This window comes from Pan paniscus, chromosome 6 (assembly GCF_029289425.2).
Source record: "Pan paniscus chromosome 6, NHGRI_mPanPan1-v2.0_pri, whole genome shotgun sequence".
NCBI classification, from domain to species: domain Eukaryota; kingdom Metazoa; phylum Chordata; class Mammalia; order Primates; family Hominidae; genus Pan; species Pan paniscus.
The window spans coordinates 159564731-159588937 of record NC_073255.2 but is presented as its reverse complement, the minus strand read 5'-3'; the positions used below and the strand labels follow the sequence as shown (position 1 = coordinate 159588937).

The window sequence follows — 24207 nt, the reverse complement described above, 5'->3', positions numbered from 1 at the left end:
GCAATCACATAAACTACATATATAAAGCATCTAGCTTAGTAAACTCTAAATGTGTTTTTTTAAACTAAAGAATGAGGGGGCCAGGCGTGGTGGCTCATGCCTGTAATCCCAACATTTTAGGAGGCTGAGGCATGAGGATCGCTTTGAGTCCAGGAGTTTGAGACCAGTCTGGGCAATATAGAGAGACTTTGTCTCTACAAAAAAAAAAAAAAAAAAAAAAAGCCGAGTGTGGTGGAATGCACCTATATAGTACCAGCAACTCAGGAGGCTGAAGCAGAGGATCACTTGAACTCAGCTAGTTAAGGCTGCAGTGACCTATGATTGTGTCACTGTACTCCAGCGTAGGTGACAGAGCAAGACCTTGTCTTCAAACAGACAAAAAAGAATGTGGGATATACTGCTCTTGTGCTAGGATAATTGAGTTGTATTTCAATATTTTTCTGCCCAGGAATTTTACTACACAGGGAAAATGCTTATGCCCTCGCCAAGGTGCATTTATAAATTTAAGGCCCATTAGCTAAACAATGAAAGGGATGGAAAGATTTCGGTTGCTGCAGGTTGTATAAGAAGATTTTCCATATTAGAGTGTTGTTTACCCTCCTGAATCTTGAAGCTACTTCATTTTGAGTATTTATATCTGGTTATGAAAGTTAGTTATTACTCTTTCAGTTCCAACATAACTTCCACATAGAAACATTTAACCAGTATCATATGTAAGTTGTGTCATAAGTAAGTGTCTTGTAATTTTTGTAAACATTTTTATGTGGTCTTTTCAGTTTAATATTCTTACCTATTCTAAAAGTATTTGAAAAATGCAGGAATAATTATTTGTAATCTGGTTTTTATGTGTTTTTACCCTCAATTTACACATCTTTGAAGTTGCCAGACTACTCAGGCATTGCTACTAAATATTTGTCAACTTTACTTGCTTTGTGGGACCAAATTGAGAAGATGAGATAACTTCTTAATTGGGTTTTGACAAGCCTATTTGAAAAATTAACTCACAATTATAACAAGTGAAAGATAAAGACAAGTATGTTGAAAATAAGCTGTAGGATAAATTGTATCCTGAATTCAAAAGTATGAATATCAAAAATATATTAGGAAGTATTCACACAACAAAAGGAGTCTTTGTTTTGCCATTTAGCTCATTATAAAGTTCTAAGTGGCAAATTTTGTTGGGATATTGAAAATCAGAAATGATACCACATTACAGAGTTTGTCAACATTTGAAATTTTATTTTGTGTTCTAGTAGAAAAAGTCATGTTCACATTGCAAGTAGGGACAAAACCCCATTATTTCCTTTGGGTTCTGCTTTCTTGTTTATAAATCAGTGTTTCCCTTTCTGGGCCTCCCTCCATTCCCCACCCCTCCCAAGAACCACTGTATTAGCAGAGTCAGTGCCCCTTGGTCGCACTCTACCTTTTACTCCCTCCTCATGATTTACCTGGTAGATGAGGTTGGAAGGAGAAACCAGGCATGCCTGCCTTTCTTATTTATTTATTTATTTTTAATTATTATACTTTAAGTTCTAGGGTACATGTGCACAACGTGCAGGTTTGTTACATATGTATACATGTGCCATGTTGGTGTGCTGCACCCATTAACTCGTCATTTACATTAGGTATATCTCCTAATGCTATCCCTCCCCGCTCCCCCGACCCTACAAAGGGCAGAAAACCAAATGCGTTCCTTTCTATGTGGAGCTTTCTGCTGACTGGGAGCTCCCTTAACCCTGCTCTTTTAGGCTGTTAGCTTTGCAAGGGATTTTGTCTAGGAGTAGAGATGTAGGTTGTATTTTCCTGCCTTTTTGGTAGTGATGGTAGCAGAAGGGGGTGGGCCTGCCCTATGCAGTGTGGACCATTGTTTTAGATATCAGAAATGTAGCATAGTACATATGCCACATGTTAGATAGTACCCCAGTAAGGTCCGAGGCAGGCTTTTTTTCATAAAACAAATATTCCTTTAGCAACATATATGAATAGTCATACTGAATGAATGCATAGACTTCCATTACTTCAGGTCAGTTTTTAAAAAAATTAATATTTTAATTGACAAATTATAATTGTATATGTTTATGGTGTATAATGTGATGTTATGACATATATACAAAATGGAATGAGTAAATCAAGCTAAGTAACATATTTATCACCTCACATACTTTTTTTGTGATGAGAACATTTGAAATGTATTCTTCTAGCAATTTTGAAATATCAGGTTTTTTCCCCTCCCCCAATGAATTTGCTGCATACTTATGGGGAAAAATACCTTTAGAGTTTTCATATTGAATTGTAGATAGAAGATTACAGCTCTTAGTAAAATCTAGAGGAGCAAAATCATGTCATTATTGTTTCTGCTAGTGTCAGGGTGGATGACTTTAAGCTTTGGTAGTACCTTACTAGGGGCAGACCATGTGGGGTTTTTACTTTGGAGCTTTGCACTGTGGTTGGTTTTTGTACTTGTACAATTGGCTTTTTTTTTTTTCTTTGCAATGCATTGTGTTGAGAGGTTTTAAGCCTTGTGTCTGTGAGAATTTTGACCATAGAAGATGACTAAAGCTATCTTTGTCCATAGGAAAGCAGCTTTCGTTTTAGAGGCAGACCCTGTATACTTCAGACCTTATTCAAAGCAGAATGACCTCTGTTTGGACAGTGTATAGAAAAGAGAGTCTTTTTCATGTTTTTAAGGCATAGGCAGAATAATATTTGCTACTTTTACATTACAAGGCATGGAAATCCTGTGTTAGTTATAAAAGAGCCAATCATGGATTCATGTGTCTTATTCACAAGCTCAAGTCACCACTTTGCCATCTGCGTTCTGGAAGGAGAAACCTTACCTAGGAGATAGGGTTCTGAGGCCTAACCAGTCCTAACTAGGGACATTGGCTGCCAAAGACTGAGAAAGACATTACAGTGCTTATAGTCAACAGAGGCTTAAAATCTAAGGTGTGTCCATAACTCCTGTATATCAGTATGAAAACTCAGACGATCCCTGAACAATGTGAATAAGGGATATGAATAACAAGTCAAAGAATAGGAAACTTAAATGACCAATAAGCTCTATTAGCTTCATGTAGTTGCTGTATCAAATTGCCATAAACGGAATTGTTTAAAACAACAGAAACTTATTCTCTCACAGTTGTGGAGGCCAGAAGTCTGTAGTCAAGGAATCAATAGGGCTGTACTCCCTCTAGAAGCTCTAGGGGAGATGCCTTCCAGTGGTTCATCCACTTATAGCTGTATGACGTTTAACCAATTACACACTTGGTCTCCATTTTCTAATTGATAAAACGAGATTCTGATAGTGTCTACTTCACTGCAGTGTTGTGAATTTTAAATGAGATAAGACAGAGTGCTAAACACCAAATGTTAAGTAAAGACTCAAATCGGAACTTATTATTACTGTAAGTTTCTATTATTCAACAAATTATAAGTAATACACTTGAAATATTAGCTAGTACAGTTTTGTAAGAACACTATACGAAACACCTTGTGAGTAAATAGACTTATTCCTATGAGTGGCAATGGATCTTGTGCTAGTCTCCTCTTGAAGATTTATTGCTTACCCTTCATAGCCCATCTTGTATGTATTTGTTTTGGTAAGAAATTAACATGCAAAAAGCAAATTTTTGGGTCCTTCGTCTCTCCACTTGACTATGGATTCTTTTTGTAACTGTTTTACCCATAGCCCCACTTATTGTTTGTTTTTTTTAAAAAAATGATGATAGTAAAACATTAAAAGAAGTTGTTTACCAAAGATTTTAAAATGGAAATGTAAGTAAAATGAGACATAGGAAATCAAGCTAAATACAAAAGACAGCTAGAAACAATCTGAAAGTTGTAGATTTGATAGAAACAGTGAATACTATGTCCACTTTGTATTCTTGTAGGTATAGACTGCTACTTACATGTATTTTCAGATTAACCATGTCGTTTTGCTTCTCGATTTATATGGAATATCGTTTACTTTTCCCACCTGAGTAATCTGTTAGTATAACCTTACCAAATAAATAGAAACTACTAGAACAATAATAATTTACCTCTAGGTCTTGCTAGAACTAGTTGTTTAAGTGGATTATACAAACATTTGCTTTCTGTCATGGTAACCTCCTCTTTTCCCTAAATCTCAAACTAAATTTGAATCATTGGTGACATGAATGTTCTTCTTGAAGTTTGACACGGATTATGAATGTAATAATTAGTTGGAGAAACCAGGCTCTTTGTCAACATATTGAAAAATATTGTGCCAGCAGATCTAATGAAAAGCTTTACTTCTTTGTTTTACTTTTGTTTTTATGGGTGGTCTGTGGATGTGAGGGAACAAAAAAGACCTTTTTATTTTTTAAAGTTGGCCTGTACATTATAACTATAAAATGTATAATAAGTAAGTTCTGTCACTGTTTTCATGCATCTTCTATGAATCATGAAATATTTTATCCCTAATGTGCATTCAAATACTAGCTGCTTAGCTGGAGGTGTTACTAGGTATTTGTGTAAAGAGATCACTTGTCTTCAAGAATATATGTTATATATGGAAAAGTGATACTTATCACTTTGTTTTTTACCAATATTTTATGTCAAAATAGAAACTTCCTTACAATTGTAAGATTGAAAAAAATGGTTACAGATCATGGCATCATCTTTAGTAAATTGGGCGAATAAGACAATGATTTAAATATGATGGGTGCTGGCAGTGAACACACATCAGTTTGTGTATGAGCCAAGTAGTGCTCTAAGTGCTTTAAAGACTGTGCATTGTTTCTTTTAATCCTCATGGGAGTCCCAAAAATTTGGTACTATTGTTATCTCTCTTTTACAGGTAAGGGAACTAAGGCACATGAGTTTAGATAGGTTGCCTAAGTTGTAGAGCTAGTGTAAGTACAGGATTTAAACTCAGGCAGTCTGGCTTAAAAATTAATTAAACTTGCAAAATTCAACAATTGCTATTCCTGGTAAAACTAACAAGACTTAAGACTGTGAAAATTATATAAAACAAAGCTTTGTTTTTAAATATAAAATTTTAAAGCTCCATCAGATCTGAATGAAGGAAACTTTGTGAACAGATATGCTGTGTGGGCTGCTTTGTTTTTCATTGTATGAAATATCCTAAGGAAAGTGATAACTTAGGATATCAGAACTATATAATGATTAAACTGTCCTACCTTGGGGACAGGATTTATTTTTGTGTGTGCCGTAACCTGAATGTTTGTGTTCCCCTTGAGATGTTGAAATCTTGACCCCCAAGGTGATGGTATTAGGAGGTGGGGACTTTGGGAGGTGATTAGCTCATGGGAGCAGAGCCCACATGAGTAGAATTAGTGTTCTTATAAAAGAGGCTTGAGAGAGACCCCCTTACTCTTTCCACAATGTAAGAACACAGCGAAAAGGTGCTTTCTATTAACCAGAAAGCAAGCCCTCATGAGACACCAAATCTGCTTAATCCTGGACTTCTCGGCCTCCAGAACTGTGCAAAAATAAATTTCTACTACTTATAAGCTACCCAGTTTATGGTAATTTATTATAACAGCCCAAACAGACTAAGATACTGTGCTTCTCTGGTCCTTCCTTCATACCTTATTTAGCATATTATCATATCAGAAAGTCAGTTCCTTGGAAAAAATACAACCATGACCTCATCTTTGAATCCCTGGGTACACAAAAGAGTCATTAGGACAGGAGATTGTTCCTTTTTGATCACTGCTGTAGCCCTAAAATTGTGTGCACTTACTATTAAGTACTATGCACATAGTAGGGTCTTGATAAATATTCGAATGAGTGAAATAATCAATAATGTAGACATTTTGAATAGATGGTTCTTAGATTGTGCTTCTAGAGGGAATATGAAAAACAACTAAGGCATGGCAGGTCCTTAGTCATGCCAGAGAAGCACCTTTGTTATATCAAATCAAATAAGAAATTGATACAAATCAGTGCACTAGGTCCTGTAGGAAGATGAAGGAGCATAGCAAAGTCCTGCCCTCGAAAATCTTATAATTTGAGAGGTAAAGACGACAACCTTTGTAAGAGGGGGAAAAAGTAACATTGTTTTCAACACTAGAAGAAAAATATCACAAGATATTATAGAAATAATTTCCTAAGAAAGGATGTAGAGTATGAAGAAAATAGTGCTTATTGCTTAAAAGATACAAGAGTGTTTTTTTAAATTTAAAAATGTACATGTATGCTGTATGTACTGTTTTAACTGCAAAATATGTTTAAATACAAAAATAAAAAACATGGCTGGACGTGGTGGCTCACACCTGTAATCCCAGCACTTTGGGAGGCTGAGGCAGGTGGATCACAAGGTCAGGAGTTCGAGACCAGCCTGACCAACATGGTGAAACCCCGTCTCTACTGAAAATACAAAAATTAGCCGGATGTGGTGGCACGTGCCTGTAATCCCAGCTATTCAGGGGGCTGAGGCAGGAGAATCGCTTGAACCCTGGAGGCGGAGGTTGCAGTGAGCCAAGATCATGCCACTGTACTCTATCCTGGGTGACAGAGAGAGACTCTGTCTAAAAAAAGAAAAAAAATGTAAAACATATATTGTGACAGTTCATAGGAGAAAGAACTCACTTTGCACTGAATTAATCAGGGAAGCTTTGTGGGGACTGCAGGATTCAACTATCACTTGGGGTAGAAATAGAAGGCATTCTGGATTGGAGAAAAAGTTGGTTGCAATTAGAAATTTTTTCTTTTTAGTATTACTCCTGATGTAATGTTAGAGTTTTCTCTGAGGTACCATGGTATACATAATTGGTATAGTTTTCTCTTGATAATGACTCTTTGGGGCTCATGACCTGATATATAGTTGTAGATCTATATTTAAATATCTTGAGAGATATAGCTATATATTCATTTACATAAAAATAATTAAAGGAGAATTTTTATCCCTGTAAAGGCTGCTGCTTATATGTTAGAGATGGTTATTACTTTATGGCTGCATATTATTCCATATTTAGTCCATTTTTCAGATACAGAGATGTAGATGAAATTTATTCTCGACTTTTGGAGAGAAAATGTAAGGCAGATGGCCTCTGATCCTGTGATATTAAATAAGCCTTTTTCTGGACAACTGTTGTCAATGTAATTCTTAACTGAGGGAAGACTTGTCAAATCATTGCCTGTTCTCTTTCTTTAAAAAAGTGAGTAGTTGTATAAAGCATAGATTATAAAAGCTCCAGATATGTCTTAATATTTTGAAGAGAAAGTACTTGAAAATCAACATTTTGTCAGGGACCTTGAGCAAGTTTTATTGTGCTAGTGTAGAGACAGGAGGGAGAAAACAGGATTTTTAAAAAATGAATCAGATAAGACCACTGCTCACAAGATATTCTAAACCAAGTGAAAGTATAGACAGACATATATGCATCTAATTATATATAATATAAGGCAAAATTAAATGACTGCCAAATAGGTACAAAAACAATGTGTCATAGGAACAGGTGGTTTTGGCTAGGGAGATCACAAATGGGAGATTGAAATGGGTCTGTAAAGATGATGGGAATTTTATTAGCTGGAAAATGGAAGAAAAAGTTTTTCAGGATTGAGAAGAGGAAGGAAGGCCCATTTATTGAATACCTACCAAGCTAAGCTAGCAGTGTGCTTGGCGATTTACAAACAGATGTGAAATATGTCATCCAATACTCATCAAGGCCCTAGAGGCAGACTTTACTTTTCCAGACTACAGATGAGAAAGCTGAGGCTCAATGTGGCTCAGCTTAAATGGCTAGCATGTAGCAGAAACTGGATTTCAGACACATCTGTCACACGGCCTGGTGCTTTAATACACTGTTCACTGTTTCTGCTAGTGTGATGTCTCTATGCTCATGTTGTCGTCGTCATTTTTTTCTGCTCCTTCACGGGAGGGATTAAATTATATAACAAATAAGAAAGGGTTTTGTGATCTGTGAATTGGAAAAACGTAAGGAGAAAATCTCCTTAATCACCTCTGCCCTGTTATTTCTGACTGCTGGGAACTCAGAGTTAACCACAGACTCACTCAGAGTTAACCATCATAGGACTTGTATTAGGAAGGCAATGCATATGCAAACTTTCAATGACTGATTGTGGCTTAGGAAGATTTTTTTTTTTGTTTTTTTGGGTTGGCAGAAGGTCATTTCTTTTTTTTTTTTTTTTATACTTTAAGTTTTAGGGTACATGTGCACAATGTGCAGGTTAGTTACATATGTGCCATGCTGGTGTGCTGCACCCATTAACTCGTCATTTAGCATTAGGTATATCTCCTAATGCTATCCCTCCCCCCTCCCCCGACCCCACAACAGTCCCCAGAGTGTGATGTTCCCCTTCCTGTGTCCATGTGTTCTCATTGTTCAATTCCCATCTATGAGTGAGAACATGTGGTGTTTGGTTTTTTGTCCTTGCGATAGTTTACTGAGAATGATGATTTCCAATTTCATCCATGTCCCTACAAAGGACGTGAACTCATCGTTTTTTATGGCTGCATAGTATCCCATGGTGTATATATGCCATATTTTCTTACTCCAGTCTATCATTGTTGGACATTTGGGTTGGTTCCAAGTCTTTGCTATTGTGAATAGTGCCGCAATAAACATACATGTGCATGTGTCTTTATAGCAGCATGATTTATAGTCCTTTGGGTATATACCCAGTAATGGGATGGCTGGGTCAAATGGTATTTCTAGTTCTAGATCCCTGAGGAATCGCCGCACTGGCTTCCACAATGGTTGAACTAGTTTACAGTCCCACCAACAGTGTAAAAGTGTTCCTATTTCTCCACATCCTCTCCAGCACCTGTTGTTTCCTGACTTTTTAATGATTGCCATTCTAACTGGTGTGAGATGGTATCTCATTGTGGTTTTGATTTGCATTCCTCTGATGGCCAGTGATGGTGAGCATTTTTTCATGTGTCTTTTGGCTGCATGAATGTCTTCTTTTGAGAAGTGTCTGTTCATATCCTTGTGGCTTAGGAAGATTTAGAGTCTGTTTTAAGCTTTAGGACAATCTTGAAATGATGGAGTCCCAGAAGCAGCCTCCAGAACCTTTTGGTCCTCATCCTTGGATCTTAATAATGAGAAGGGCAGAGTAGCCTATTAAGAGAACAGGACAATTGCTGGTGGTGATTTAAAGGAAACTGCTTGGTATATTTTTCCTCTTTTGAGTATATTGCCTATTCACCACTGCCTCAAACAAAAATCCAGTCTAAATGGTTGAGTTAATATGAAGATATATTTTGTTCCGAGCTCAAAGATAATAATTATACTACGGCCAAATATTGTCCTCATCTTGTGTTTACTTAAGACTATTTACCTCTTCCTTCTGCCTCCTAGTGCAAAGACTACAATGTGAATTTTTCCCCCCGTTACTTCCCAGAGTAGTAATAATGAGTTCCTACTCTGATTACCATTCTATCTTCTAAATTGGTAGACTGAATAAGGAAAAAATTGTTTTCAATTTATTGTTAAAGTTATGTAGACCATGACTTGAATTCTGAATGAAGAAGAGAGTTGAATTTAGTTTATTTATGCCCATTACAATTTAAATGGATTTGATCATATTCCAAATGCTCATTTATCTTTGTATTAAGGTATGGCTAAGGAATCAAGTTTTATGATTGCTAAGAGCAAGGAAGATATATATATATATATGTATATCCAATACAATATGTGTGGATCTACATATCCAATATATATATATATATCCACACACATATATATATACACACACATATTCTGTGTGTACATATATAGAATCAGTTGAACTCATTATGAATATTCTAACTATTCTATACTCTTACTGAAATGATCACCTTTCTGAAGATAAAACTCAGTAGATACAATTTTGCATAAGGAATATTACTGGATAGAATACAGAGGATAATGATGCTATCAATTTAATTCAACTTTTATTGAGAACCTATGATGTGGTAGATACTGTCCTAGAAGCTGGGTATTAAAAAGATGAGAATAAGATTTAATCCTGTCCTTCAAGGAGATTAATAGAATAGTTAATTTTGTAGAGGGAATTATATCAGGATTTTTTCTAAATGGGTAGATTATAGCAGCACTTGCAAACAGGAGGACAAATGGATAACTATATGAGATGACAGATATGGTCATTTGTTCCATTATAGCAACCATTTTACTATATATGTGTACCTTACAGCATCATGTTATACACATCAAATATACACAACAAAATTTACTTAAAATATATATATAGAAATAAGAATTATAGTTGCCACAATCCAGAAATGCCTTTATATAAACTAGTTTTGTTACATGAAACTATGAAGTTTTTTTTAACCAGTAATGTATTAGCTGTAATTAGAGGAGATGCTTGCAAATAATAAGATATATATATATATGAAAACATTAAAAATTGTAAAAGTAAAGATTCTGCTTTCTGAAAAATATTATCATTAGTACTCTTTGCTTTTGTGCTGCTCTCAGTGAAGTACTTTAGAGTCAATATTCTGTTTTCCTCAGATCTCGTTATGATTCATTTAATTTCTTGCAAAAAAAACCATACATAGTTGTAATGTTTGAGCCTAAATGCAAAATAAATGTTTTTTGAATTCCTAGAGAGCTCTCATGATATTATAGCTCTGGATACTGACACTTGTGAGGTAGTTTATTGGTTTTCCTTTCATCTTAAAGATGCTATCTGAGCAGTGCAATGTGATTGTATTTATCTGTTTTGCTTTATTGGAGTAGAGATTTCTGGAAGTGTGAACACTCTTACCCATAGAGATCAAAGAATAGCAGGGGGGTAGAGGTCAGTTAGTTGATTTTTTCTCTCTTAATAATAGTTATAACCTTCTAAAAAATTTAATTGGTGCCTGGAAGTTATAGGATACATGCATATATACATCCAACTTGCATGTAACTCTTTTATTCTGCCTAGATGATGCCCTCCTTAAGGTCAGAGCCATGTTGTGTCCCCATTAACATAGACTCTGGCTCATGTCAGTGCCTTGTGTACAGTGCATATTACATGTTTGTTGTGGTTAATGGTTAAGTATTATTCCTTTGGGGATACTTCAGGAATTTAGAGCCTGTAACTGCCATTGTGCCTGCCTGCTTACCTTCTGGTTCATGTCTTTCCCCTTGGTAACACAGCATTCAAATCTTCACCCTTCCTCTGGCCATGTGCTCAGCCAGGGAAAGAGCTCTCTACAACAGGATAAATCATGATTAACCTAAGATAATCATGATGATTCCACTCCGGTTTCCAAGGATTTCATTAGGCATGGGTTTGTGAAGCAATTCTAGCCAAAGAGACATTGAGGGAAGTCTGGTAAGTTTCTGGAAAAAAAAAAATGTGTGTGTGTGTGTACATACATATATATATATACACACATATATATATGTATGTACACACACACACATTTTATATATATATATATATTCCTTGTTCTTATATAAGTATATATACATATATATGAGCAAGGAATATGTATATATAAAAGAATATATATATGTATGTTCTACCTGTCTCTTAAGAGCATGTAACTATATATATATACACACACACACAACCTATCTCTTAAGTGTGTGTGATATATATATATATATATATACATATTCGCTGTTAACAAGAGTTAGGTAGAATGACTTTTTGAACCAGTTGAACCAACCCTAGTAATATGTTTCAGTTCTCTTTAGCCTGCCTACAAAAGGAATATATAAACATATATATATTCCTTGAATATATAAACATATATATATTCCTTGAATATATAAACATATATATTCCTTGAATATATAAACATATATATATTCCTTGAAAATATAAACATATATATATTCCTTGAATATATAAACATATATATATTCCTTGAATATATAAGCATATATATATTCCTTGAATATATAAGCATATATATATTCCTTGAATATATAAGCATATATATATTCCTTGAATATATAAGCATATATATATATTCCTTGAATATATAAGCATATATATATATTCCTTGAATATATAAGCATATATATATATTCCTTGAATATATAAGCATATATATATTCCTTGAATATATAAGCGCATATATATTCCTTGAATATATAAATCCTTGAATATATAATATATATTTATATAATATATAATATATAAATATTATATAATATATATTATATTATATATAATATTATATAATATATAATATGTATAATATGTTATATAATATATATCACATATAAATATATATTATATATGATATATATTATATTATATGTGATATATATTATATAATATATGATATATGATATATTATATAATATATATGTGATATATTATATAATATATTATATATGTGATATATAACACATATATGATATAATATATTATATATAAATGTTATATAATATATAAAATATTTTATATAATATATATTATAGATAATATATAATATAAATATATATTATAGATAATATATAATATAAATATATATTATAGATAATATATATTATATATTATCTATATTATCTATATTATATATTATCCCTACTAATATATTTCAATTCTCTGTAACCTACCTGCAAAATTCAACAGAATGAAAAACTCTTCAATATTTGGCTGTTAGAAAGAATGTCCATGTATTGAATAAATGATCTAAAAGGAACAGATTACAGTAGCCTCAATCATCCAGTCTCTCTCTCTGTCTCCCAGTCACATGCGGTTCCAGGAAGACTCTTAGACCTCATTCTGATAAAATATATGCAATTTGTCATGATACTTAATGGACTAAAAGGTAACTTGTACAGATCTCTGCTGTTTCTATTCCAGGGAAAACTAGAGAAATTAAGTTGCATTGAGGGCCTCATCCTTGATGGAAGCATTGTCAATTATAAAAGCTTATTCTGTGTCGAGAAGTTATACCTGACCACCCATCGGGGTTGGGAGAGTTTTGGGATGCTTCTCTCCTCAGGCTGTTTCATTAGATTAGGGTTTCTTAACCTTACTATTGACATTTTGGACCACATAATTTCTTATTGTGTGGAGCTACTATGTGCATTTTCAGATGTTTTAGTGGCAACGCTGGTGTGTACTCGCTAAATGCTAGTAGCACTCTCTAATTGTGACAATCAAAAAATGTCTGCAGAAGCAGCCAGATGTCCCCTGGGAGGCAAAATTGCCCCCAAGTTGAAAACCACTTTTTAAGAGATAGATGATTGTTTCTTATAGGTCTATTTTGTTATAAGACGAGGGCAGAAGAGAGGGCAGTTCTAACATTGCCTTAACCACTTTATATTATAATGAGAAAAATAGAATGAATGAGCTAAGTTCCTCAAATTGGTCCTTTCAACCATACAGAGAACCTTTTGATGTGAGATATGTTTTGAAGCAAAATATAGTTACAGGTTAAACACTTCACCCACAAAAAATCTGCAAAATAAAAAGTCAGAGTTATATTATTTTGTAATCCTACTTCCAAAGGTTAAATAATCACAGATTTAACAAATTACCTCTAATATGATGATGTTAAACCGTCTTCTTAATGAGGCTTCGATTTGTCACTGTTAATAGAATCAGCCAGGAATTCACTCCATTTGAACATGAAAAAAAAAAAGTCTACCTGTAAGGACAGTTCAGGTGTGACCTGAATCATGCTTCAATAGAATTGCATGAATGGGACAAGTAGACTGTTTCCTAGAGTTTTTTTTTAAAAAAGCAAATATTAACTAAAATACAGGGAATACTAACAAATATTAACTAAAATAGGCCAGGGAATACAATAAATGCTTTTGTCCAAATGAGAAAACTCTATCATGTCTATGATTAAATGTTCATGTCCATTTTTCACACTAGGAAATAAGGTCTTTTCTTTTTCTATCCCTAGGACTTTGTGGCATGCTGAGCACATAGAAGATAACCTATACATGATAGAAAATAAATTTTTGAGTGGGTGTTGCCAATTTATTGGCTCCTTGAAACAGACTTTAGATAAAGATTTAAGATAAAAGTAAACAATAAGGCATCTTTAAAGCCGTAAAGATTCTGTAATTTGCAAAAATCATGTGATTTTTTATCATTGTGGCCATCCTTTCCTCTTCCCACTACTGTCCTTCCAGTTACTAAATCTGTTATTCAGCCTTTGTCTGTGTCTCTACATCTATGCTGCTACTTTGAGTCCAAGCCACTATCTTCTTTTGCCTAAGCTCATTCTCTTGTTATTCTCCCTCTCCAATACATTTTCCCCATAAAGCAACCAAAGTGAACATTTTGAAACACGTTTGTCACCTCCCTGGCTTAGAACCCTACAGTGTGTTTCTCTTGTCCTTGGGACATCATCCAAAATCCTTAGCCTCTACAAGAGTAGGGCCGTCTCTATTTTCTTCTCCAATATATGTCCACTCTCAGTATTTGCCAGCACATAGTAGGTTCTTACCAGAAGATGGGACTGTATTAGGCTAACAGTAAGTTTACACTGTTTTCTTAGTGTTGGATCTTTAGGTGTGGGATAGGCATTTAATGTGGGAAGTGGGTAGGAATGGTTTGCTCCTACTTCCCACAGAATGCCATACTGGGTAGTGTTGAACCATCCCACAGAATGCCATATTGGGTAGTGTTGAACCATCCCACAGAATGCCATATTGGGTAGTGTTGAACCATGCATGAAAACTGGCAACTGGCCCAGGTACATGCACTAATACATGAATTATTTTTATCTTTGCCTTTGCCTTACAGCTAGAAAAAACATTATATGGCTGGGTAGATTTTCAGTCTATCCAGAACTAAGGAAGAAACCCAAGGCTTTAAAAAATTCTTACCAGTTTATTTATTGCTTTACAGCCTATTCAAATTGTTACGTATCTTGACTCATTGCTTAGCTTTTTGGCCAATAGGATTTCAGGATGCAATGCACTAATATAAACTCTTGGATTGGTTTAACTACCTCTGATGTCACAATTTCCCCATTTGGATGTCATAATTATCTTGAAATCACATGGTACCAATCACAAGTCTTGTTATTTTGTTTCATTATGAGAAAGATAATCTACCAAATATTAAAATACTGGAAGGAGCAAGATAGCTTTGATCCAGGGAGACCTTTTCCATTTATGTGCTTTAGTAATCTGCCGCCAACAAGCTATCTTCTTTATGTTCTTCTACAACTCATGTTGTTTTGTTTTCTCATGTTTGTCTCTTAATAGACAAATGGAGGCATGAGCTTCCTTAGAATTACCCCTTCGACGCATGGTTCTGTTTCATCTGGACTTTTGAGGCTTAGTATCTTTCTACTACTTAGCTTTCCTGACTCAAACGGAAAAGCCATTTGGACAGCTCACCTGAATATAACATTTCAGGTTGGAAATGAGATCACATCGGAATTAGGAGAGAGTGGAGTGTTCGGGAATCATTCTCCTCTGGAAAGGGTGTCTGGTGTGGTGGCACTTCCTGAAGGATGGAATCAGAATGCCTGTAATCCTTTGACCAATTTCAGCAGGCCCAAACAGGCAGACTCATGGCTGGCCCTCATCGAACGTGGAGGCTGTACTTTTACACATAAAATCAACGTGGCAGCAGAGAAGGGAGCAAATGGAGTGATCATCTACAACTATCAAGGTACGGGCAATAAAGTATTTCCCATGTCTCACCAGGGGACGGAAAATATAGTCGCGGTGATGATAGGCAACCTGAAAGGCATGGAAATTTTGCACTCGATTCAGAAAGGAGTCTATGTGACAGTCATCATTGAAGTGGGGAGAATGCACATGCATTGGGTGAGCCATTACATCATGTCTCTATTTACCTTCCTGGCTGCCACAATTGCCTACTTTTACTTAGATTGCGTCTGGAGACTTACACCTAGAGTGCCCAATTCTTTCACCAGGAGGCGAAGTCAAATAAAGACAGATGTGAAGAAAGCTATTGGCCAGCTTCAACTGCGAGTTCTCAAAGAAGGGGATGAGGAATTAGACCTAAATGAAGACAACTGTGTTGTTTGCTTTGACACATACAAACCCCAAGATGTAGTACGCATTTTAACTTGCAAACATTTTTTCCATAAGGCATGCATTGACCCCTGGCTTTTAGCCCATAAGACATGTCCCATGTGCAAGTGTGACATCCTGAAAACTTAAGAAATCTGGAGAATTTTCTGAAGATGTAACCAGATCTTTCCAAATACAAAGATTAGATAAATTCCCTTATTGTACTTTATGTAGAGAGAAAATTTCAGCTTCTCTACCCAAGTATGAACAAGGGTGAAATTTGTGTTTTAAAAATAAAACTCCTTATCATGCCCAGCTATTTGAACTTCTTGTCTTTCTAATCAGTTTTAATTGTTTTTTTAGGTGAATTTTATTTTATTTATTTATTTTTTATTATACTTTAAGTTTTAGGGTACATGTGCACAAGTGCAGGTTAGTTACATATGTATACATGTGCCATGTTGGTGTGCTGCACCCAGTAACTCGTCATTTAACATTAGGTATCTCTCCTAATGCTATCCCTCCCCGCTTCCCCCACCCCACAACAGGCCCCAGTGTGTTTTGTTCCCCTTCCTGTGTCCATGTGTTCTCATTGTTCAATTCCCACCTATGAGTGAGAACATGCGGTGTTTGGTTTTTTGTCCTTGCGATAGTTCGCTGAGAATGATGGTTTCCAGCTTCATCCATATCCCTACAAAGGACATGAACTCATCCATTTTTATGGCTGCATAGTATTCCATGGTGTATATGTGCCACATTTTCTTAATCGTATCCCTTTTTGCCCTTATCCAAATACGAACATTAGTATATGTTAAAAACAAATTTTTTTTTTCTTCAAGTTACTAGGATTGTGACATTGCCATAGAGAATTAGCCATGCTATTTTAAAGTTTCCTTTTTTAATACCAATTCTTGTACTTTGTTTCCACATTTTGACTAATTTTGGTATCTAATAATTTATATCTCTGATTCTCCATGGTTAATTAATTTTATTAATACCCAGGAAATCTAGTTTCCAAAGCTACTCACTGGATTGGTAATGTGTTCTAAATAATTATTTTAGATGATAGTACTTTGGATATGTAAGGAAAAGTGTTCTAAATTATTATAGGCCTCATTTAGGATAACATTGCAAACATTCACCTTTGTTTGCCAGAGCTCTTTAAATCCTAGCATAGTGACTCAGCTATGGTAGCAGATTTCTTTTCTAGAAGTGTCCTTAGTAAATGCTTCTCTTTTCCTCTCCAAATGGTAATGAATGTTTCTCTGGGGGCATTTTGATAACATAGGGCAGAGCTAAAATTTTGTTCAATTGCCTTTCCATGTTATATTCTTTGCCTTATTTTGCATCTTCCTTTTTTCTAGTAAATGAATAAATACCTATATAACAATGAGAGACAGAAAGATTTAGGTATTGTTGTATTGATGAAAATTTCTGTTTCTGGATGATATGCTAAACCTTTGATACCTCAGTGTCTATACACACCATATACTACCTTTTAAAATGTGCAGGGATGTATGAAAATAAAATCGGATTAATGGCCTTTGGGAGAGAAAATCAACCTTTGTGGGTATGTTTTATATCATCAGTATTCTTTTTATACTAGTTTTTGTTGGCCCATAGGGCCCTTTGTTCCTTCATCTTTCTTGTCTCAAATTACCATGTTGTAGATTTACATTTCATAAGAAGTAACAGCTCCTTTAGTCCTGGTGAGTTCCAACCAAAAGTGACTTCTAGCACTTTACGTATGTAGACCAGAGACATTCATGTTCAAGGTCAGAATCTTTGGCCTCGGTTTCCTAGCTGGTGGGAAAAAACCCACTGAGATTCACCGCCAAGAAAGTGTACCAGTAGCAGCGTGGCTGCTTGTGAACTTACTATGCTTGTGAGTCCACATGCCATCCTTTAGCTTTGAGGTCATATTGTGCCACTGACATGATTGTGGCAAAAACATAGGCAGAGTGGACAGAGCCTGTGGAATCTTCTAATAGGGATATTTGTTAAGTTCTGCAAAAATGTTTGATAAAAGCATCTACTTATTGCTGCTAATGGTTAACTTTAAGTGTGCACCTTGAAGTTTTTCTTAATAGCTGTTTTTTAAAAAATGAATTGTGCCAAACTAATATGACTATATTTAATCTTTCCCTTGACACCCTTTCTCCTCCTCTTTCAAAATATTGTTTGATTAATAACAGACATCAAAGTCTGCAGAGAAATTAGCTTCCCTAGATATCAGTCCTTTCTTTACTCCTGTCAGTCTTACTACATTTGTACAGTCAATGTAAGACAGAAAAAATGAGGCAGAAGTAAACTGAGCAGGATCCCTTACTTTAAAACAGCAAAACCATAAAACAAAAGCCACAAACTTCTCAGAAAGCTTGAATTAAATAAATGCAATATAATGGTTTATGTGATGAATCAAAAATTAGCAGTGTGACTTTTACTTTTTGATGTAAAAATAATGTCACTAAGCTCACCACTTTTGCCTCACATCCGGTCACTGCACTAATTTTTAATTATCCTTTTTTTTAGCTTGTCATTTTGTTGGAAATATCTCCTTCACTTGCTGGGAAAATAAAACATTCTTACATGCGCTTTCAGGCTTTAAAGAGCACACATTGTATGAATTTTAGATTTAATTTTTAGTTTAATGTGCTACCTACTACCATTATATGTAGCTCAGTGATTATATCCATCTTATAACAACATAGAAATCACCCATAACAGCATTTAAGCCAATAAATTCACAGTATGCTCTAAGCTCTTATCTAATTGGCTGCTGGGTCTTGCATGTCATAATCACATCACACAACAGTAAGCAGTATCTAGAGTTAACAGTAGGGGATTTATTTTTCAATCTAAAGTTTTTCACCTCTCTCTAGTAAGACATCTGAAACTCATAAGCCATCTTTAAGAATTTCTTACAAAAACATGCTGGAAGACAGTGGATCTTGTTTGTATCCTGAAGATTTTTTTCTCTTCGTTATTTTAAATTAATTGTCAACAGATGTGCAACTGTTGGGTTGGTTCTTAAGTCACTCGGAGAAGAGAGAGATGCATCTACTCAAGGTTGGCACTTGGAGAAACAACACTGCCTCTTCCTGGCTTATGAAGTTCAGTGTTCTTTGGCTTGTTAGTCAGAACTGTTGCAGAGCAAGTGTTGTTTGGATGGCTTATATGAACATATCATTTCATGTTGGGAATCATGTGTTGTCAGAGTTGGGAGAGACTGGAGTCTTTGGAAGAAGCTCCACTTTGAAGAGAGTGGCAGGAGTTATAGTGCCACCAGAGGGAAAAATCCAAAATGCATGTAATCCCAATACTATTTTCAGCCGATCAAAGTACTCAGAGACCTGGCTTGCACTTATTGAACGGGGAGGTTGTACCTTCACACAGAAAATTAAAGTGGCAACTGAGAAGGGAGCCAGTGGAGTGATCATCTATAACGTTCCAGGAACTGGCAACCAGGTGTTCCCCATGTTTCATCAGGCATTTGAAGATGTCGTTGTGGTTATGATTGGTAACTTAAAAGGCACGGAAATTTTCCATTTAATTAAGAAGGGAGTTCTCATTACAGCCGTGGTTGAGGTGGGGAGAAAGCACATCATCTGGATGAATCACTATTTGGTCTCTTTTGTGATTGTGACAACTGCTACCTTAGCATATTTCATCTTTTATCACATTCATAGACTTTGTTTAGCAAGGATTCAGAACCGGAGATGGCAGCGATTAACAACAGATCTTCAGAACGCACTTGGACAACTCCAACTTCGAGTAGTAAAAGAGGGGGATGAAGAAATAAATCCAAATGGGGATAGCTGCGTAATTTGCTTTGAACGCTATAAGCCTAATGACATAGTTCGTATTCTGACTTGTAAACATTTTTTCCACAAGAATTGCATTGACCCCTGGATTTTACCCCATGGGACATGCCCCATTTGCAAATGTGATATTCTTAAAGTTTTGGGGATTCAAGTGGTTGTTGAAAATGGAACAGAACCTTTGCAAGTTCTAATGTCAAATGAACTGCCTGAAACCTTATCACCTAGTGAAGAGGAGACAAATAATGAAGTTTCTCCTGCAGGAACCTCAGATAAAATAATCCATGTGGAGGAGAACCCTACTTCTCAGAATAATGACATCCAGCCTCATTCAGTAGTGGAAGATGTTCATCCTTCACCTTGATGGCATGACTTTTGAGGAAGTGTATTAAACCTGTATGTGAAATCAGGTCCTAATACTGACAAGCAGTTTGTCTGTTTGAAGTGTGGTTTTTGTGTCCTTTTTTGTTACTTCAGTAATTTTATACATTCTTTGTCCAACCTCAAAGATAGAAAAAAAGTCCTAGCGGGATTTTTTTTGTGCAATTTTGGACCTTTGCTAAGTGTAATTTTTTGTCAATGTATGTTACTCCTGTGAGTGTACATATGTATATTTATATGTACACATCCATGTTAAAGCTAAGGACAAACTTATTTTCTTAAATATTTACTGTACATATATTGGGTTCTATTTTGGTAAGAAAATTACTGATATGTAATATGTTTGTTCTAATACAGAAACTATCAATTAAGTTTGAAAACAATAAATTATCTTTTATGTGCTAGGAAGAGTAAAAATTATCTTTTGATAACATATTTATAGTATGTCTTAGTTGTGAGGTTATTGTGCTGTTTTTTTCTTTTGCATTCTTGGCATGAACATTTTACAAAATCTTATTACTCTTATTCTTGATAAATAGTTCTGTTCAAGCAGTTAGTACATTTTTTTGTGATATGCATCTGTATAGTGAAATTTTAAAATAAAATACTAGCACTCTTTAAGTGAACAGCAACTATTTTAGTGTCCAGTGTTACTTACAATAATTGTTACATATTCATAATACATAGAACGACTTTGATACTTAGTCATGGCAAATTTACTTCCCATGTGTTTCTCCCCACTCCCCAATTTGTTTTCTTAAAATGTTTAATCTATGCCAGACTATTCTTGAAATAAGTGATACAATATAGAAATTATTATTATTATTATGTGGTCATGTTTCTTTTGTTCACTATATTCTCAGGGTCCAGCAGAGTTCCTGGCACTCGAGTATTTTTGAATGAATGAATAAGTGAATGATAAATATCTTTGTTGTAATGCAACTATTATGTGTTAATTTGAAAAACTTGACTGTTTTTCCCAATTATACAAAATAACAGAAAATTTTGAAATTTTTCACTCTAAATTACTTTGAAAAAATATTAAATTATAATTTTAGCCCAGAATTTATTATTACAGTTCAGCATGCATAATTTTAATGAGCAGCTTTGAACTCTAAGGCTAACACTGGGATTTGAATTGCTGCGCAGCCTTGGAGGGTGACCTAGTGAAGAGGAATCTTGTGAGTTGCTCAGTGTTAACAATACTGCAGTTCAGACACAGGTAGAAGGGCAGTAGTTAGCTATAACTGCCACCCCATGGAAGACTAAAGGAGGAGAGACACTAATCTAAGGCCAGGAAGAATCAGCAAAAACTGGGCAAATGACCAGGTGTGAGCCATGCCTTGCTTGGTACACAAAGGCTTTTTTACACACAACTTTAGAGACTTTTGTGTTAATCACAGGAGCTCTTCTTTGAAAGAACTGCATAGCACTGGGCTACTGGAGGATTTAGCAGGAACACTAAGTGTTATTTTGAGCTTACCCTGGGAGAGTAAAGTCATTTCCTGAGGGACGAGGGACCACACTGAAGAGAGAGGACACTGAGGACCCCATGACAGCTGTCCCTAAAAGGGTAAATTAGCTGCCCACCTAATCAAGATAAATTGTCATTCTTTGGCCACTGTTAATGTTTCTGCCACTAGAGGATAGCAGCGGATGGGGGTGGGGTGGCTAAAGTGATTTCTACCATTTGTCCAAGAAAATCACTAGAGCTATGACAATGAATGCATCTGTAGTTTTGGCAGTCCCTGCACCTAGAGTTCCAGGGTCATTGCAGCTCTGTGTACTCTTGCGTGGGGTACTTGTTCCATGACATCTGGTAGTTCAGGAATTTGTTTGCTATTCACACTGACAGTGCAATTGTGTTCTTCATTGTCCCTCCACATCCTTGTTCATTTTTCCTTTTCTTTTTTCTCCTCCTTTTCCTTTGTTCATCATTGTCAATCTAAGACCTGAGTTACTCCCATGCATAAAAAATTGGCATGTGCATACTTCTATGATATAACCTTTGTTAATGTGGACATTTAACATTTAACACAGTGTGCTTGTTTGAGAATTTTCTATGGATGTTCTTTAAAGGGTGGTTAGAATCTATATTTGGAGTGGGAGGGAAAGGGTCAAGTCAGTGAAAATGGGAACTATCTGCTGAGTGGCTACCATGTGCCAGGTAGAGGACTAAGCACTTTACATAGCTGTTTCTTTTATGTCAGAACAAAACAGTTTTAATCTTAGTGTTTAGAATGTTGTAAACAGATCAATAAACCCCTTTTACTCTGGGTTTACTAAATAGAACTTGGAAATAGCACTACTATATCAAATTTATTCATTATAATAGATTTTCACTTATTCTGTGGGCTATATACCATTTTCTCTTGTACCTAGTGATGCAAACATATCTTGTCATAATGACATGGGACTAATAATGTGAATTACAGAAGGGAGTTTATGTTCCTTGTAAGAATTAAGCTTGCTTTTTTATTCACTCCTCAGATAAATTAGGTTTAATATTTTACTGCAGTGAAAAATATTCTAATGCATTTCAACTCTTATCGGGTGGTGCTATAGGTGAAATGACTCACTCCATCTATACAGTACCTCTTGTTATAGGACACACTACATTGATAATATCCATATCTCTTGCTATAGAATTATTATAATGCAATTGTCCTGCAGAGAATGTTAGTCAGCTATTTATTTGCACTATTGTGAGCCTTTCAAAGGGTTTAGTGAGCCAGGGATCTGACTTTTCTGATGGGATTTAAACCCCTTCACCACACTTAACAGGTTTTGAAGCAGCACGTAGGTATCAACTGGGAGAAAGATGAGCATTTGGGAAGGCACTGAAGCAAGCAGAGAAATTTTCACATGCTGCTACTGTGAAGGAGTCCTTCTCATGCCAGTTCCATTCTCCCATTCCATCATTTACCATGAACACCTGTTTTTGTATTTTAAAAACAAATTTGGTTATTTGGCTTTGTACCTACTGTATTTTTTAATATTTAGTTCTTAATGATGAAAAATAAAGATTATAAATTAATACACTTACCAGCACAGAAATATCTTTAAATACATACTTGGTTTTATAAGTGGGGGGAAGGGAGTGTACTTTAGAAAAACAGATGGTCTCTTTCCTACCAGTAAATGTTATTCTACCACAATTTGTTACCTCCCCTTTTCATAGCCACACCACAGCTTCTAACCCCTCTCTCCACAATTATGGCAGCATCTTTATCAGACCTCCAAGTTACTGTGCCCCTTGATGATTTTTAGATGCTGCCATGCATATTTTTCATCACTGTTGATGACCAGGGTGACTCTGATTTCAAAACTCTTCTACACATGTCCAGTTTAGCAACACACTATTGTTGCCACTCATCATGTTCTGTCATCTTTGAAAACTTAACAACTCCCAGCATCTTTTTCAGAATTCCCTCTGCATTTGCTTGACTGCTCATCTCCACTACTTCTTCAGACTTATTCTTGGTTCTCATTCCAAGCAGTTTCCCTTAACTGTTGTCCCTATCTTCCCAGTCCATCTCTTCTTTTCCAGCTTCAGCCTAGAAGCAATTATAAGTCATTTTAGTTTTACCAAGTGCCACCAAATTCCTTGCCTCCTACACTTTCCTACAATATCATTTGCCTACCCTGAATCATTTCTACATCTGCTTTTAATACTTCTAAACAGTCAGCTATTACTCAAGTTGTAATATTTATTATTATCTGATGTCAACCAGATCTTTGCTTCTGTTGAAAAATCCTTCAGTAATCTCTTAACTCTTTTATTTTTTTGAGACAGAGCTCTTACTCTGTCACCCAGGCTGGAGTGCAGTGGCACGATCTTGGCTTACTGCAAACTCCTCCTCCTAAGTTCAAGTGATTCTCCTTCCTCAGCCCCCCAAGTAGCTGATTACAGGTGCACACCACCACGCCCAGCTAATTTATTTTTTTTTATTTTTAGTAGAGTTGGGGTTTTGCCATGTTGCCCAGGCTGGTCTTGAACTCCTGAGCTCAGGCAGTCTGCCCACGTCAGCCTCCCAAAGTGCTAGGATTATAGGCACGAGCCACTGCGCCCAGCCTCTTACTCC

At 35.6% G+C, this 24207-nt stretch overlaps 3 protein-coding genes across 13 annotated transcripts in view; all 3 read left to right on the top strand.

Moving 5' to 3' along the window:
- CADPS2 (calcium dependent secretion activator 2) overlaps positions 1 to 24207 on the top strand; it is a 566720-nt gene that overhangs the window by 168364 nt on the left and 374149 nt on the right. The window lies entirely within an intron of this gene.
- On the top strand, positions 14939 to 16070 carry RNF148 (ring finger protein 148). The gene has a single exon (XM_003808633.4). The coding sequence runs from the start codon at positions 15153 to 15155 to the stop codon at positions 16068 to 16070; it is 918 nt and encodes a 305-aa protein (XP_003808681.1). The 5' UTR covers positions 14939 to 15152.
- On the top strand, positions 16227 to 20842 carry RNF133 (ring finger protein 133). Its single transcript, XM_055115344.1, has one exon. It carries the CDS (start codon positions 18975 to 18977, stop codon positions 20103 to 20105), a length of 1131 nt encoding a protein of 376 aa, XP_054971319.1. The 5' UTR covers positions 16227 to 18974; the 3' UTR covers positions 20106 to 20842.